This window comes from Mesoplodon mirus, assembly GCF_964341445.2.
Source record: "Mesoplodon mirus genome assembly, chromosome: 12".
Classification (NCBI taxonomy): Eukaryota; Metazoa; Chordata; class Mammalia; order Artiodactyla; family Ziphiidae; genus Mesoplodon; species Mesoplodon mirus.
The window spans coordinates 103,659,749-103,677,820 of NC_138988.1; the positions used below are offsets into that span (position 1 = coordinate 103,659,749).

Genomic DNA, 18,072 nt, shown 5'->3' on the forward strand with positions numbered 1-18,072 from the left:
CTGAACTTGGGGGTCTCATTCTCCAGTACTTGGAGGCCAGATATCATCATATTTGAATCTTGTCCTGATTCTCCCACTGGATTCCAAATGATTGTCATGTACATCATCTTTTCAAAGATTTCTAGGACTCCCACCTTACGATACAATTTGAATTAAAATTGAAATCAGGGAAATGCGTATATATTATATATGCTAAAAGATTGGGCCCAAAGTAAAATATTTGACAAGTAGTGACCACTGCTAAGAGTTCACCCAACTGAATTAAACCAAGGTTCAATTTAAAATCAGGAAAAGACACAGAAGAAAGAAGCTGTGGAGAGGAATTCATTCTACAGGGTTTCTCATTCCTGGCTTCATGAACAGATACCATATTAAACGTGGGTTAACATTTAACCCATATGACCAAATTATTCTTTATTATGGGCAATAAGTAGTGCCTCTGCCTATTAGCTTCTCTGTCAGCAAACAGTACATTTCCTCTTTGAGTTAATAAAAAGGCAGAAATCATAACAGTAATAGATCTTTGAGTGCTCAGTATCTAGGAGGCACTCTGCTGATGCACATTATATGTGTTCAGTAAATGCCCACGTTAACTGCCCTGTGAGGCAGGTGCTCTCATCCCATTTTACAGATGAGAAAACCATGGCACAGAGAAGTTAAGAAGCTCCAGGGCCACCAGGCAGCCTGACGCCAGCATCTAACCCTTAACTACATCTACTGCTCCATTTCTGAAAATTAGCTCAGTGTTTGCTTATGATAATGTTTATAAGTAAATTAAATGCTTATTATCAGCTTTCCACGCACCTGTTTGTGGCTCTTACCAAGGTTGGGCTTCTTCTTTCAGTTTTCTGATTATGTTCCTTAGGCTGTGACTTCTCAGCACATTTTCTCCAATACGCTTTCTTTTAGGGGTGAAGAGAGAAGATAGGTGACATTAATAACTGTTTACTTTATACTTTCATTATTTTGATTTGTATGCTTTGCACATTATATGTTTATATATTCTAGCAATATTCGTTAAAAAAACCCCGCCATACCTGATTATGGGAAATGAAATCTAAATATGCTGTTTACAGAATTGTTGATTATAAGTTAATTTCCTTTCATAAGAACTTTTCATTCATCAAGAAACAAAATTATTTCTGACATCTAGAAAAAAACTACAAATGACTCTGTAGTCTAAATAACCAATACTAAAGTAGTTTCTGGTATTTAAAACCAATCAAAAAACCTCTGGGGCAAAATCAAGACAAATGGCAGATTGAGGAAGTAACTTTTCAACTCAATAGAGGCTAAGCTTCCTAATATTTTTTTTTTTTTTTTTTTTTTTTTTTTTGCGGTATGCGGGCCTCTCACTGTTGTGGCCTCCCCCGTTGCGGAGCACAGGCTCCGGATGCGCAGGCTCAGCGGCCATGGCTCACGGGCCCAGCCGCTCCGCGGCATATGGGATCCTCCCAGACCGGGGCACGAACCCGTATCCCCTGCATCGGCAGGCGGACTCTCAACCACTGCGCCACCAGGGAGGCCCCCTAATATATTTTTTAAATGTGTCTATAAAGTGATGGATCAACAAGTTAATATAAAAATACACAACAGAGGGATTCCCTGGTGGCACAGTGGTTGAGAGTCCGCCTGCCCATGTAGGGGACATGGGTTCGTGCCCCGGTCCGGGAAGATCCCACATGCCACGGAGCGGCTGGTCCCGTGAGCCATGGCCGCTGAGCCTGCGCGTCCAGAGCCTGTGCTCCGCAATGGGAGAGGCCACAACAATGAGAGGCCCGTGTACAGCAAAAAAAAAAAAAGGAAAAAAAAATACACAACAGAGAGGAATAAACAGCCCACAGAAAAGAAAATATAAAGGGCTCTTAAAAACACGTGGGAAAGACACCATTAAGAAAAGGACTTGTAGGGACTTCCCTGGTGGTGCAGTGGTTAAGAATCTGCCTGCCAATGCAGGGGACACGGGTTCGAGCCCTGGTCCGGGAATCCCACATATTGTGGAGCAACTAAGCCCGTGCTCCACAACTACTGAGCCTGCACTCTAGAGCCCACGAGCCACAACTACTGAGCCCTCATGCCACAACTACTGAAGCCCGCGTGCTTAGAGCCCATGCTCCACAACAAGGGAAGCCACCGCAATGAGAAGCCCGCGCATCGCAACGAAGAGTAGCCCCCACTCGCCGCAACTAGAGAAAGCCCGCGCACAGCAACGAAGACCCAGTGCAGCCATTAATTAATTACTTTTCAAAAAACACAACCAATCCAACTTAAAAAGAGTGGGCAAGTTATTGCAGGCTACTTCACCAAAGAAGGTATGCAAATGGCTGATAAACACACGAAAAGATGCTCAACATCATTAGTCATTAGGGAACAGCAAATTAAAACCACACCGAGACACCACGACACACCTACTAGAGCGGGTAAAATTGAAAAGACGAAGGACAACGACAGGTTCAGGGAGAATGCAGAGTGGTCGGAACTCGCTGTTGCACCTCGGAAAATCGTCTGGCAACGTCTCAGAAAGTTACACCACACGTGAACCACACAGCCCAGCAACTGCATGGCTGGGTGTTTACCCAAGAGAATTGAAAATATACCTTCATCGTCGCCTTATTCATAATATCCAGAATACTGGAAATACCACAGTGGCTCCAACTGGTGAATGGATAAACGAATCATGACACATCCATACAATGGAATACTACTCAGAAATAAGAAGGAACAGGGCCTCCCTGGTGGCGCAGTGGTTGAGAGTCTGCCTGCCGATGCAGGGGATACGGGTTCGTGCCCCGGTCTGGGAGGATCCCATATGCCGCGGAGCGGCTGGGCCCGTGAGCCATGGCCGCTGAGCCTGTGCGTCCGGAGCCTGTGCTCCGCAACGGGAGAGGCCACAACAGTGAGAGGCCCGCGTACAGCAAAAAAAAAAAAAAAAAAAAAAAAAAAAAAAAAAAGAAATAAGAAGGAACAGACCCTACTACGTGCAGTAACAGCATGGTGACTCGAGAGCCTTCTGCTAAGGACAGAAGCCCACAAAAGGAGAAGAGGCTACAGAGTGTGTGATTCCATTTATATACATTCTAGAAAAGGCAAAACTGTAGGAACAAAACAGATCAGTGGTTGCTTGAGGGTGAGAGGCAGACTGACTGCAGAAGGGGCGTGAGGAAACTTTGGCATGGGGGGGTGATAGAAATACTCTATATCTTGATCATGGTAATGGCTACATAACTGTATACATTTGTTTAAAACTCATCAAACCGCATACGTTAAGAGTGGATTTTGTGTGTATACAGGCAGACCTCAGAGAGATTGTGGGTTCGGTTCCAGACCACCGCAACAAAGCAAATATCACAATAAAGTGAGTCACGGGACTTTTTTGGTTTCCCAGTACATATAAATGTTATGTTTACATTATACTGTAGTCTATTAAGCATGCAATAGCATTATGTCTAAGAAAACAATCAGACATTTTAAAACAGCTTTAATTAAAAAATAACGCTGTTGGGAAAATGGCACCAGCAGATTTGCTCGACTTAGGGTTGCCCCAAACCTTCCACTTGTAAAAAAAAAAAAAGAAAAAAAACGCAGTATCTGGGGCTTCCCTGGTGGCGCAGTGGTTAAGAATCCGCCTGCCAATGCAGGGAACACGGGTTCGAGCCCAGGTCTGGGAAGATCCCACATGCCACGGAGGAACTAAGCCCGTGCACCACAACTACTGAGCCTGTGCTCTAGAGCCCACGAGCCACAACTACTGAAGCCCGCGTGCCTAGAGCCTGTGCTCTGCAACAAGAGAAGCCACTACAATGAGAAGCCTGTGCCCCGCAACAAAGAGTAGCCCCCGCTCACTGCAACTAGAGAAAGCCCGCGTGCACCAGCGAAGACCCAATACAGCCAAAAATTAAATAAATGAATAAATAAATTTATAAAAAAATAAAAATGCAGTATCTGTGAAGCACAATAAAGGAAAGCACAATAAAAGGAGGTCTGCCTGTATAATAATACAATAACCATAATTTTTTTTAAAGTTCTTCAATTAAATATTGTAAGGAGGATAGAAACAAATAGTGATTTTTTTGAAATCACACGTGAAAAGATGATTTTCTTTTCTCTTTTTTTTTTCTCTCTCTTCAAAAAGGCAACATTTCATACTCCGTTCAGTCAGCTAGGCCAGAGTCCAGAAGGATGCTCCTCTTACACTTTTCCGAAGATAATGGGCCCAAGCAAGGTAATTTTTGGAAACCTTAAGACAAAATGTAATGTCATCTCCATTCCAAAAGTAACCCCACACTCTCTGTTCTTTCCCTCGATAGTAGAGGCAATAGACGGAAGCGAATTATTTGCTCCCCAACTTCAAGAGTTTTAAACATAGAGGAGCCAGGCTGTGGGAAGCGTCTGGTCTGTAGGGAAATTTAGACGCTCTCTCCCCAAACTGGGGGTGACTCTCAGCTGGGTGCCTCGTGCTCCCAGCGCCGCTCCCGGCCTCCACAGCCTTTTCTCCAGACTGTCCCACAGGGCAGTAAGGCTCCAAGGGGCCCAGTGGCCGCTCAGGTCTGTCCCTGCAGTTATGGACACCTAGGTGCCCACCCTTGGTGGGCAGGGCCCCAAGGGGATCCTGACAAGACCGAGAGCTGGGGGTAGGGAGAGGCTTAGCAAACATCCTTCGGGATCTGAAAGGGGGGGAGTGAGAATTGAGCCTCTGTTCGTTGCTATTAGGTTTTCATTGAAAAAAATGTTTATTTTTAAAATCTCTTTCTTTTGTTTTTGGACATGGCATGCGGCTTGCAGGATCTCAGTTCCCCGATAGGGGATTGAACCCCGGCCACGGCAGTGTGAGAGCCTGAAATCCTAACCATTAGGCCACCAAGGAATTCCCTTTTTAAATCTCTTTCTTCAGTCACGTTCCTTGAATTCTTATACAGCTTTGAACTTTGAAAATTTGGGCAGATCCAACCCTAAGGCTTAGAACATTTGACTCTGAAACCGTCTTTCCTTTTCTGGAAGAGAAATTGCAAATACAGGAAAGGATATCCACTTGGTGTTCCCAGTATTGTTAGAAAGTGAACATCAGTCTCCCTCACTTTCCTTCAGTTAAGTGGAGCTCATTGGAGTACCTGGGCAGGTAAAGAAAACTGTCAGAGCCAGACCACTGTGTGAATTTCCAGGGAAAGGAATTTTTAAAAAATATATATATATTTATTTATTTTATTTATTTATTTTGGCTGCGCCATGTCTCAGTTGCAGCACGTGGGATCTTTAGGTGCAGCATGCATACTCTTAATCGAGGCATGCGGGATCTAGTTCCCCAACCAGGGATCAAACCCAGACCCCCTGCATTGGGAGTGTGGAGTCTTACCCACTGGACCACCAGGGAAATACCCAAGGAAGGGAATTTTGACAGTTGGTTTTCCCAAATGTTGGTTGGCATTTCCTATGACAGTGATTTTTCTTTTTGTTTTATAATTGTTTATAGTGTATAAAACAGGAACTCATTGCTGCCGTGTGTCATGGGATCAACATCTGCCTCACAGCCTTTCTGCCCCAGGCTCCCAGCTCTTGCTCCCCATTGTAGACACACACAGAAGCAGCAACCTCTACAAACTGTCTAGAAAGCCTAATGGTCTCAGCACAAAGTGGCAAACCATTGCCTGTGGCGCCATTAGTTTCTCCCTTAATGAGAAATACTGGCGACCTCAGAGACTAGAAGGAGATGTCCCTATGTCTACTGAAAGCAGTTCATTCTGAAGTTAGCTGAGCCTTGTTTCACTGCGTTAACGTCTCAATCCTGCTTTTCATTTCAGGCAACAGAGATGCTCGTTTTTGGGAAGAAGTTGACAGCCCGGGAAGCATGTACCCAAGGACTTGTTACTGAAGTTTTTCCCGACGGCACTTTTCAGAACGAAGTTCGGGTCAGGCTGGAAGCATATGCAAAGCTCCCCCCAAACGTTAGTATTCGTTTTTTTTGTTTGTTTGTTTTGTTTTGCTTGTAAGAACCATGGAAGTCATCTATTTGCCTTAAGAGAATAAGCAATTTAAAAAACAAGACAGGGCTTCCCTGGTGGCACAGTGGTTGAGAGTCCGCCTGCCGATGCAGCGGGCGTGGGTTCGTGCCCCGGTCCGGGAGGATCCCACGTGCTGTGGAGCGGCTGGGCCCGTGAGCCATGGCCGCTGAGCCTGCATGTCCGGAGCCTGTGCTCCGCAACGGGAGAGGCCACGGCAGTGAGAGGCCCGCATACCGCAAAAAAAAAAAAAAAAAAAAAAAAACAAGACAGCTGGCTCTGAGCACATCTAAATCTGAGATTAAAAGTAAGCATAATAATGTTAGAAATACTGATTTTTACAAAACTTATCAAATAGGCATTCCATTTCTGTGCTGTAGAGACAGAGGGGCGGTTCCTTCTGGGCACCACTTTGAGGAGGTTGATAGGCAACCTCTGCCAGTACTTTCATCCTTGAATCCAGGTGAGCAGCCAGACAGGTTAACTTTGAGGAGATTCTGACCACGCAGCACTTTCGTTTTTATATGTGAGAGCTGGTGACTGATTTTCTCATGTTCTCACTGCTCAAAATGTGGTCTTGGAACCAGAAGCTTTGGTTTCTATCTACAGCTTCTTACAAATGTGTGATCACAAGCCCTGCCCCACACCTGCTGGGAGGATGTGTGCACACACAAACGTTTGAGGAACAGTGTCTTATCTACACATATTTCTTAAGGTGTCACAGGATGAAATGAACAACAGAGGAACAAGCATCAGAATTCTAGAATAATCTCACTCCTCTTAGAATGCCTCTTAACCTTACTGTTGGTTTTGTTTTTTCAGGCCATGAAAATTTCAAAACAGGTCATCAGAAATAGGGAGAAAGAAAAGTTACACGCGATTAATGCTGAAGAAAGCAGTATCCTGCAGGAGAGGTGGCTGTCAGATGAGTGCATGAATGCCATTGTGAACTTCCTGTCCAAAAAAGCGAATCTGTGATGACCATCACATCAAAGCTAAACGTTTCCAAGGAAGGGATGTGCTACTATTTCTGCTTTCCAATTCCTGAACTAAGTAAACCTTGCTGTGCCTTTTTTCAGTGCTAAAATACCAGTTATGATAATTATACTTCACTAGAGCCCTGATGAAAAACAAATGATGTGAAACCAGCTTTGAGAATTTATGTAGGTTTTTGGTAGTGGGGAGTCTTACGTCTTTCGCTATGAATCGCTGTTGCCAGGCGCACTGAAACATTGTGCCCGGCGTCCTGCTCTGAAAGGCATTCACAGCATTGCAGGCTGAGACCATGTGTTCGAAAACCACTACTGCACTTTGCCGTCCACACAGGCTCACTGACTTGATTGGCCCAAACACCGACAGTCTCTGGATGACCGAGTCAAGATCTTCAGTGGGTCGCATGTTCTTTTTCAGCCATCTGGCAGGGGGAGCAAACAGAAGGAGCAATGTTACTAGAGGATAAATTAGAATCTTAGTTTCATCCTCGCCCCCATAATTTGATAAAAAGGGATGAAGGGATTGGATTGTTTCATTGGAAAGTGATGTTCTGTATCAGTGATTATTTCCTCATTTATCGTATAGTCTTCATTCTCATTTAATGTGGTACTTTATAAAAAGCACACCTGAAAGCTGCCCTAACTGTCCTTGTGACTTTCTGTTTCGATGGCTGCCACATGTATCACTTGACAAGAGTTTAATTCCAGTGGCTATAGGATTGGCATGGAATATTTTGCTCTTCTAAATGTCCTCCTTCCTTTTTAACCTCCTTCAAGCATCAGCATCCAGGTAGCCAACCTACCGAACCTCTAACTTCTTAATTCTTAATTTTTTTATTCCAGTAATCCTAATCCAAAGTGTTCAGTCTTATAGGAAATATATTAATAGTAATAACCCATTCATGTTTACTGAGCACTATTTGTTTCTAGTGCTTAATGCCCATAAGCACATTTTGTCCTCAAAAAACAATGCCAAAAATTAAAAATGAGGTAAACTGTTGCTGCTACCCATTTACAAGTAAGGAGTCCAAGGCATGGAGATGTAAGTAGCCTTTTCCAGAGTCCGAGTCCCAGTAAGGGTCAGAGAGTCCCAGCCCCACTGTGTCCCCATGAGCCGCCCATCCCTCCCACTGACTTCAACTAACATCCCTGGACAAAAGGTGAAAAACAATGGTTTGAGGATGCCGAAATTAAACAAAAGCAGATGGATTGTGGTAAGGCATCAAAATGTGGAGAAGCATCTGCCCATGAGTTTCTGGGATTGTGGGACATTAGGAAGCAATTGCTGGGATCTCTGTCCTAAGCACGGGACATATGCCCCAAAGGCAGGCCCGACTGTGCAGCAGTGCATGGTTGCCGTGGTGTGACTGGCAAAACAAAATTTGAGGCCAAGAAGAATATCTCTAACCAGGAAAAGGATTCCCTGGGGCTGGAGAGGAGAATCCCAGAACAGAGGAGTGACATCCTCCCCTAATTCTAGGTATGAACCTACACAGCTTAGGTTCACAAGTGGGACAGGCTCAAACCAACCTGGTAAAGGCTTGGGGAAGTAAACTGGGATTTTAAGCGCCACTAACACAAGATCAAGGCAGCTTGTAGTCTCAACCTAAGCAGGTTGATCACTTGCTAAAACAAAACCATCAACATTCTCCAGATAATTCAACAAAACTCAGGATCCATGCAACATAATATTCACAGTGTCCATGATACAATCCAAAATTATTGACATACAAAACACCATGAAAATGTGAACAGTAAGGTGAAAAAAGACAACACATGTCAATCCCGAGATGACCTAGATGTTGGAATTGTCCCACAAAGATTTTAAAGCAGTTGTCATAACTGTGCTCCACAAGGTAAAAACACACTTGAAATGATTAAAACTACATGAATTCTCATCAGAGAAATAAACTACAAAAAAAAGAACCAAATAAAATATTTAGAACTGAAAATCTGAAATTTAAAAATAATTCTCTAGGAAATTCCATGGTGTTCCAGTGGTTAAGACTCAGCACTTTCACTGGTGGCCTGGGTTCAATCCCTGGTTGGGGGACTAAGATCCCACAAGTTGCATGATGTGGCAAAAAAAAAAAAAAAAAATTATCTGGAGGGACTCTAGCAGAATGTAGATGACAAAGGAGTCAAAGAACCTAGAAGATAAATCAACAGAAACTAAGCAATGTGAAGTACAGAGAGAAAAAAATGCTATAGGAAAAATAAGTACGAGTGACATCAGCAAGATGTTGGAAGTTTCAGGTCCTCATTGCCCAACAGAAACATCAAATAATCAACTACAGAAACCCGTCAGACATCTACAGCAAACAAGTGAATGTCCAGTCAAGAAAAAAATTACATTAAAAATGAGAGGAGGTTTTGTGACATTTTTACTCACTCTTTCCCCACCTACTCCACTGCATGATGTGGTTGGAAGGAATTTGTCTAATTCCCACCTCCTCTTGGGATGGAAGGAACAGACTGGAACTTGTTTGCAACATTCTGGCCTGTCTGGGTTGCCTGAGGGATTGGTTGCTGTCTTGCCTGACTCAAAGTTCAGATGGAAACACTGGCATAGTTTGGGTCTTGGGCTAGAAGCCACAGAAGGCAGTGAAACACGTGAAAAGTACAAGCTGATTGCACACCCATGGATGCAGAAGAGAAAGAGATTACAAGCAGAGGAAGACAATAGAGCATTTAAGACCCTGAGAAGAAGCTGGAATGAGACTCTTTGGGAAGACATTTAAAAGCAGTGGGGGGTGGGGGGGCAGGATTTAAAAAAACAAAACCAAAAATTAAACCTACACACAGACCCAGACAGGAATCATGCCCAGTTAAACCTGAAAAGGCCTGGGCTCATCTCAGGACTCATGAGCCCATTTCAAGGTCTTGCACAGCAGTGTGCAATCACTGGGAGAGGTGGCTGTTCTTTTAAATGCACAGTTTTCAAGAAAAGGTCATAAGGCATGCAAAGAAACAGGGAAGTGTGACCCATTCAAAGGAACAAAATCTCCACAAATAGTCCATGAAGAAACACAGGCATGAGACTTACTAGACAAAGACTTTAAAACAGCTGTCAAATATGTGCAAAAGAGCTAAAGGAAAACATGGGCAAAGAACTAAAGGAAATCAGGAAAACACTGAACAAAATAATATTAACAGAGATGGAAACTATTTTTTTAAATTAATTCTGAAGATGAAAATTACAATAACAATTGAAAAATTCACTAGAGGGGTTCACCAGTAGACTCAAACAGGAAGAAGAAAGAATCAGCAAACTTAAAGACATTTGAAATTATTGAGTTTGAGGAGCAAAAAGAAGAAAGAACAAAAGTGAGCAGAGAGTAAGTGACTTACGGGACACCATCAAGCGACCAGTATGCACACAATGGGAATTCTAGGAGGACGAGGAGGAGAGACAGTGGGACAGAGCCATATATTTGAAGAAATAATGGCTAAAAACTTAACACAGTTTGAGGAAAGACATGATATACAATGCAAAAAGCTCCATGAACTATAAGTAGGATAAACACAAAGAGACCTACACTGAGACACATTATAATCAAACCTGTCAAAGACAAAGCATGAATCTTGAAAGCAGAAAGAGAAAAGCAACTCATATACAAGGGATCCCCAATAAGATGATGAGCAGATTTCTCAGCAGCCAGAAGGCAATGGAATGATATATTGAAAGTGCTGAAAGAACAAAAAAAAATTGTCAACTGCTAACTCTACATCTGGCAAATAGTGTTCTTCAAAAATGAGGGAGAAATTTAAGACATTCCTCTACAAAACCTGGGGGAGTTCATTACCACTAGATGTGCCCTCCAAGAAATGCTAAAGGGAGTCCAAGTTAATGAAAGGATGCTAGATAGTAAGTCAAAGCCACATGAAAGTACAGAGTTCTCCAGCAAAGGTAAATACATGCACACAAATATAAAGCTATTATTGAAATTTTGCTTTGTAACCTCACTTTTTATTTTCTATAGGGTTTAAAAGACAAATGCTTAAGATATAATTATAAATCTATGTTAATGGGTATATAATATATAAAGATGTAATCTGTGACATCAATAACAAATGGAGAGGCAGAGTTGTAAATCAGTAGCTTTTCTATGCAGTTGGTAAAAATTTAAGACAGATCATCATGATTTTAGGATGTTATCTGTAACCCCCATGGTAACCACAAAGAAAATATCCATAGAAAATACCCAAAAAGAAATGAGGAGGGGATCAAAATGTGTCAACACAAAAATATCAACTCACAGGAAAGTAGTAATGGAGGAAATGAGGGACAAAAAAATGATACAAGACATACGGGAACAAGATGGCAAAAGTAAGTGCTTCCCTATTGATAATTACTTTAAATGTATTAAACTCTCCAATCAAAAAAAAACAGATTGACAGAAATAATTTTTAAAAATCAAGGTTCGGGCTTCCCTGGTGGCGCGTTGAGAGTCCGCCTGCCGATGCAGGGGACACGGGTTCGTGCCCTGGTCCGGCAAGATCCCACATGCCGCGGAGCGGCTGGGCCCGTGAGCCATGGCCGCTGAGCCTGCGCGTCCGGAGCCTGTGCTCCGCAACGGGAGAGGCCACAACAGTGAGAGGCCCGCGTACTGCAAAAAAAAAAAAAAAAAAAAAAGGAAAGAAATCATATATCTTTTTCTAATTACAATGGAATTAAACTAGAAATCAACAGCAGAAGGAAAACTGGCAAATCCACAAATATACGGCAATTAAACAACACACCTCTAAACAACCAATGAGTCAAAGGGGAAATTAGAATATATCGTGAAACAAATGAAATAAAAACACAACATACCAAAACTTGTGGGATGAAGTAAAATCAGTGCTAAGCGGAAAATATATAGCTGTACATGCTTATGTTTAAAAGAAGAAATCTTGTAGACTAGGTGTAAAGCCAAAGTTCTACCACTCATATGATACTATCCTAGGTCCCTGGTCATGCTTGGGGTGGGCTGGTGCTTCCCAACTCATGCAGCATAAAAGCCCTACAGCTCGGGGGTTGGGTCCCTAAGAATCCCTCTCCAGCCCTGTTAGGCCTCTGCTCACTGACCTGGAATGCGATGGCCCGTGGGGAACCCACGCTCCTGCTGCAGTCTCCATGAGTTTTCTCCCAGTGAGGGCTCCTGCAGACACTGGGAGGTGTGAAAACGGGAGTCATGTGCTTTTATACAGAGCAATGCTTGTTTCCACACTCACCGTATATGCCAAAGACAACATTGTCATTTTTTAGCTTTTTAAGGCATAAAGAGAGTTTGTGGTCATCCTATACATCTCTAAATATGCCTGCATAGGACAAAAATTAGGCACCTACCTGACAACTATGGTTGACATTGGAGGCTCCTCTGTGTTTTTATTCCACAAATGGCATTTCTTCCACCCCTGATTTGCATTGTTGTCGACTTTTCTTCTCCACAGGAGCATACTGCTTGGTTTGGGGGTCAGATTAATCTCTTTGGAAAATTGATGTCTTTCTAAGATCCTTTCTAAGCCAGAGAATTCAGAATTCTCACCTAGTAATAGAACAATCATTAATACAATTCAATGTTCCTTTCCATCTTTGCATAGCACGAGTGAGATGTCATTAATTTGAGAAAGACTATTTGTGCCACTTAATTGCTATTTAGGTCTGCCATTTCTTCATTCCAAAAATATCAGTGAGCAACATTTAGACCGTAGCCTGGTTCTAGACATCTAATAGATGCACAGCAGGAAATGAGTGAATGAACGAACAAAGCAGGTGTGCTCGTCCTACCCCAGGTACTGAAGGTCATCGGTGTGATCTCTGCATGATTCTCAAACGAATGGTAAGTAACTGGACTACTATTTTTATCTTCAGCGATATTAACCACACTCTGCATTGACATCACATCCACTGCTTCACACTGACCTCAGTTGGCCCCTAACCAAATCGCGCATCCGAGGTGACACAAAGAGCTTGTGCCAGAATGTAATCCAGTACACTGCTTCCTTCCTTCCTTAAAACCATCTTCTCCAAAAAGAAGGAAGGAAGGAGAAAGAGGTAGAGAGAAGGAGAGAGGAAGGGAAGGAGGGAGGGAGGGAGGGAGGAGAAGGGGAGTCGGACCACGCAAGGTGTTTAGTGACATAGCTGAGTTGTCTTGTAGTGTAAGCTTGTTACCTCTTTGCCAGCTGGTAACAATTTGAGAAGCAAAAGCCAGTTTGCAGGCTCTGCTATGAGCACCTCTGTAATCCATTTGGGTGCATAGAAAATAAGCTGTTACACACCTACCGTAGGAAGAGAAGCTGAGCCTCAGAGAGACTCAGGGCGACCCTGCATTGGATTAGGAATTAGATCAGTGCTCGTCCAGCCCCCATTATTTCTCAGGCTGAATCCCTGAAGGTCCCTCCCAGGCAGGGTAATTGACAGAGACCTAAGGGACAAAGAATTGGCTCAAGGGACCATAGGTTGGCATTCGGACTAAATGGCTTAATGACTTGATGAATAGGTTGATCCTTAGGAGCCAGAAAAACCACTCCAAGTGAGTCAAGAGCAGGCCTGGAATATGGAGCTCCTGCCCAGTGGGTGAAGGCCAGGGCTCTTAGCAGCAGTTTATTAGCTCAGTGACCACACGGCTGGGGCTCCCAGAAGCTCCCACAGGCTTGCCCAAACAATAGGAAGAGCATAGGGCTTGCTTTGGTTGTCAGAAGTTCAAATCTAATGAAATGGACAGCAGCCTACATGGCAGGAACACTGCCAGTTGCTAAAGATGTATCAATATCTATTCATGTCTACACTGGGAGGCTAAGAGAACAAACTCTAAATCAACATATAACTGGAATATCACTGGGAAATCAAAACCCACTTCTCCAACCTCCAACCTCCAATGCTCACTATATTTTCGATTTTAAAATTGCATTTTAGTTACAAAAATTAAAGACACATGAAAAGATTTCCACTGGAATAAATAAAATCAAACAACTTAAAGAAGTATACATAGTGTAAAAAATTAATGAACAGAAACCTCAGTTAAATAGAGCCGGGAGACCAGCAGGGGGAGCTCTCACCCCTGCATTCAGAGCTGAGCCCAACCAGAAAGAAGAAAGATTCCCTTCTTTCCTGCTAGGACTCAACCGCAGACTCTTTGTTTACTATTTTTGTTGCGCTCCTAACTTCCTTTCCCCTCTATAAAATGTTCTCCTTCCCATGCCATGTGGAGACTTGCCGGTGGTTCACCAAGGTCGCAGACCCCGAATTGCGGTTCTCTTCCGATCCTGAATAAACCCGTCTTTGCTGGAGAAATACCAGGCGGTCCTTTTGGTTCAAGTCAACAGCAAAGGGAACATCTTCCTCCCTCCCATCTCTATCCTTCCTCAGAGGTAGGCACCACCCTGAATTTGCTGTGTCTCCTTCTGGAACTCTTTTCCATGCATTTATATACATATTTGCATTTACAAATACATAGTCTTCTTTTGGCAAAAATGGAATCATTGTTCCTTATTTTGTAGCTTGTTTATTAAAACCCTGCAGTGTGTTTTACAGATATTTTAACGTCAACTTTCTTTTTAACAGTATTCCACAGTATGGATGTATCCGTTTATTTAACCATTTGGCTGTTGAATGACATTAGGCTGTTTACAGTTTTTCACCGTTATAAACAGTGCTTCAACACACACCCTTGTTCCTGCATCTGTGTGCACGGGTGCCAGTATTTCTCTAGGACACTAACTAGAAGAGGAATTGCTAAGTTGAAGGGCATGCGTATATAGCAGGATGTTAAAATGTGAATTTTTCTGTTGTCTCAGTTTTGTCCTAAGGCCACACCGTCTGAAAAAATCCAGTGGTGCCTGATACCCAGCTATGAACAACAAACTTATCTGCGTAAGAAAAAGCTAAACATTCTTTGGCACATGAAGACTTCTTTAGGCAGAGCTGTTGTAGTGCTGGGTACTGTAGCATCTCCCCTCCCCCTGGCAAATGAAGGTACTTTAAGAGAACTACGTGAGCCGGGCTGCGTCCCCTAACACCTGATGTATTAGTGTCCTGGGGCTGCCATAAAGCAGTATGACAAACTGGGGGCTTAAGCAAAAAATGTATCGTCTAACAGCCTGGAGGCTGGAGATCCAGAGCCAAGGAAGGTGTCCTCAGGGCTGTGTTCCCTCTGAAGCCTCTAGGAGAGAATTCTTCCTCGCCTCTTCCCAGTTTCTCGGGTTTGCAGGGGATCCTCAGTGTTCCTCAACTTACAGATGCATCACTCCAATCTCTGCCTCTGTCGTCACGTGGCCATCTTCTCCCTGTGTGTCTCTGTCTTCTTATAAGGACCAGTATATTGGATTAAGAACCCACCCTGCTCCATTGTGACTTCATCTTTACTTAATCACATCCGTACCTCTGTAAAGACCCTATTTACAAATGAGGTCACATCCCGGGATACTGAGGGTTAGGACTTAGACATATCTTTGGGGGCACACAGTTCAACCCTTAACACCCAGAAAGGTCTAATGGTAAAGGGTTGGGACGGCAGCTGCCTGTGCCCACAGAGAAAAGAGGTCAGTGCAGGAAACTAGCTATACTTTCACCAACCAGGTGAAGGTCAGAGGACAGGGGTCAAATTTCCTCCGAGCTCCCAGAAAGGAGTCAGCTTTGAGTTATCTTGAATAGGATTTCAAGAGGACTCTGTTAAAGGCTGAGGCAATCTGGGATGAGGTAGGATGGAAGTGTACCGTGCCAACGCCGGGGCGGTGGGGGGATGGGGGAGAGGTCAGCAGGAGGCTGTGCAGGTGAGACCCCCAGCAGTGGAAGCCCCCAAAGAACCCACACAAATGCCATGGAGAGAAAAGGTCAGCTATTGAAGGCAGCCACTCTCCAGAGACCACAAATGACAGAGGACACTGTGATGTTTCTGCAATCGAGGAGAAGTTTTCCCATTCCTCCCACCCTCACCCTTGTCAACCTAAGAGTAGCCACCAAGGGAGGGAGCAAATCAAGAAGAAGAAATCCGGCATATGGCCCCACCTGCTGCCAGTTTCTGAGTCTAAATCAGGCCGGTGAAGTGCAGAGCAGACAGCCTTCAAACTGGACGAGGTCTTGGAGTTTGGAGATGAGAGAGGACTGTTTAGTACCTGAGCATGACCAGGAAAGCTACGAGAGCTGCTTGTAAGTTCACCCAAAGGCGATGAGCGAAGATCAACAGAATGGGTACAAGGCGGCAGTTGTGAGAAGAAGAAAATGACGTTCTGCTTACTCTACCAAATTCAACTCATTCAATAAGCCAGCAACATACATTTAAAATTTTGACAATTTCTTTGAAAGAGCCCAAATCAAGGAACATGCCATCAGTTGTGAGGATACTAATTTCCCCACATGTTTAGTATTAAATGTTACCACTATGATAGCCTAAAAGGATCTCCTTGGTTTATCTTGTACTTCTTTGATTACCAGAGTGCTTGAACATCTTTCATGCCTATTGATGGCTTGTGTTTCATCTTGTGAACTGCCTGTCTATAACGTTTATCTATTCTATTAGGTTGCTTACATTTTTCTTGATGATTTTTAGGTAATCTTTAGTGTAATCTGGATCTTGCAATTGATTCACAATACTGTGGATTCAGGGATTAGGGATTAATTAAAATTCAAATGGCCAACTTGGCCATAATGTTTTAAAATCATTACCCCAATACCCACCTTCCTACACAGGACTTGTGTATTAATCACTGTGACAGCTGCTACTTTGCTCCCTAAGTTCTTGGGGCGCAAGTGGCTGCCATCCACCTGGGCTTGAACACCCCAGGAGGTAGGTTCCACCCAGCTCTGTGAGTCAGCGGAGTTATCACCCTCCGGGTCAGAATCCGGAAGGGGCAGCCCACTCCATACTGTGAAAAGCAAAGTTTGCCTAGAATGCCCCGGGGAAATGGCCAGCGTTTCCCTAGGGGCGGTACAATCCTGGTGACAGAAAGGAGGAGTAGAAAATAGAGCCAGAGAATAAACCAAAGCCTGACCTTCAACTGGGAAGTTCTCTCACTAATCTTAGAATCAGATCTAAAGCTGAAATTGTACATTTACTGGTATCTGCCATTCAGTCCCCTTTCCATCTTTCCACAGGTATGCTCTGCCTGAAGAAGAGTGACAGAACTATCTTGGTGCATAAAAGACCAACTTAAACAGAAGGAACCTGACGAGGCCATGGGAAAGTCAAGTCAGTGTGTGGGTAAACCTCATGAGCCCTGAGCAGGGGGTCCCACAGCACGATCAGGATGGGCCATGGGTCTCAAGGGTGGACCACAGCTGCTCTCTAAGACTGAATTCTCACTCGTGGCTAAAGGAGGGGCCGTGGGTACCACCACAAACTGTACACTTTCTAGAAAGAGCTGGCACCTACCCTCTGCCCACATACATTTTTTCTTGTCTTCTGCACTCTTATAGGAAAAGAGCAGCTCCATCATACGATTTGGAAGCAGCTTGTGAAGGTTAGACAGAGTCTCAAAGGTGTGACGGAGAACCTCAGGATGGTTATAGTTTTTTGGGGTCTTAGGTTTTTCAAGGAGTGGGAGTTTCAGTTCAACTTGATTGTTCCTGGCTGTTCCCATGCTGACCCGTTAAGTTACGGAGAAGAATGCACAGAGAATTTGAAGGGTGGAGTCCCTCGCAACTGCTCTTTCTCCAAGCTTTCCTTCATCTCCAGGAAGGTACCATGGAAACCGTTTTCTGGTCTCTGACTCCTGAGCATTCTGAGGGTCACAATGGCCCAGAGCTTAGCCTGGAACCGGCATGCTCACCCTGCACCTTCCAACCAGAGGAAATCAGCCTTTCACAAATATCCCAAGTCTGGCAGAGATTGTAGGCAGAAACCCCAGTTTCCTGTCTGGACATGGACAGTATCTGGGGAAGACAGGGTGCTTTCCTAAAGGAAAGGGGCACCCGGTGGGCACACATCAGTGTTATTTTCCCATTGGGCCCCTGTGGAGGCCATGCACCCTGTGTGAACATAATTAAGGCTCCACAGACCGACCAGGCCCTGAGGGAGTGTGGTTACATCAGCACAGTTCTCAAGCAGAACTGGGGAAAGAGCTTCCTCGTCCACAACCGAGGAAATGTCCAGATTAACACAGAT

General features: G+C 43.9%; 2 protein-coding genes across 3 annotated transcripts in view; one reads left to right on the forward strand and one right to left on the reverse strand.

Annotated features, from left to right (window-relative positions):
• The window catches only part of ECI2 (enoyl-CoA delta isomerase 2), a 21,073-nt gene extending 14,007 nt beyond the window's left edge, over positions 1-7,066 (forward strand). For both annotated transcript variants that reach the window (XM_082639359.1, XM_082639360.1), the window contains exons 8-10: positions 4,133-4,222; positions 5,796-5,939; positions 6,816-7,066. In XM_082639359.1, coding sequence (XP_082495485.1) covers positions 4,133-4,222; positions 5,796-5,939; positions 6,816-6,971 — 390 coding nt within the window. In that variant the 3' untranslated portion in view covers positions 6,972-7,066. The remainder of the gene's footprint in view (positions 1-4,132; positions 4,223-5,795; positions 5,940-6,815) is intronic.
• On the reverse strand, positions 6,978-17,548 carry LOC309814032 (testis expressed protein 56-like; the record flags this gene model as incomplete). Its single annotated transcript, XM_082639361.1, has 3 exons — positions 6,978-7,407; positions 12,318-12,516; positions 17,341-17,548. 3 exons carry the CDS (start codon positions 17,546-17,548, stop codon positions 6,978-6,980), a joined length of 837 nt encoding a protein of 278 aa, XP_082495487.1.
• Between the last annotated feature and the right edge of the window lie 524 nt (positions 17,549-18,072).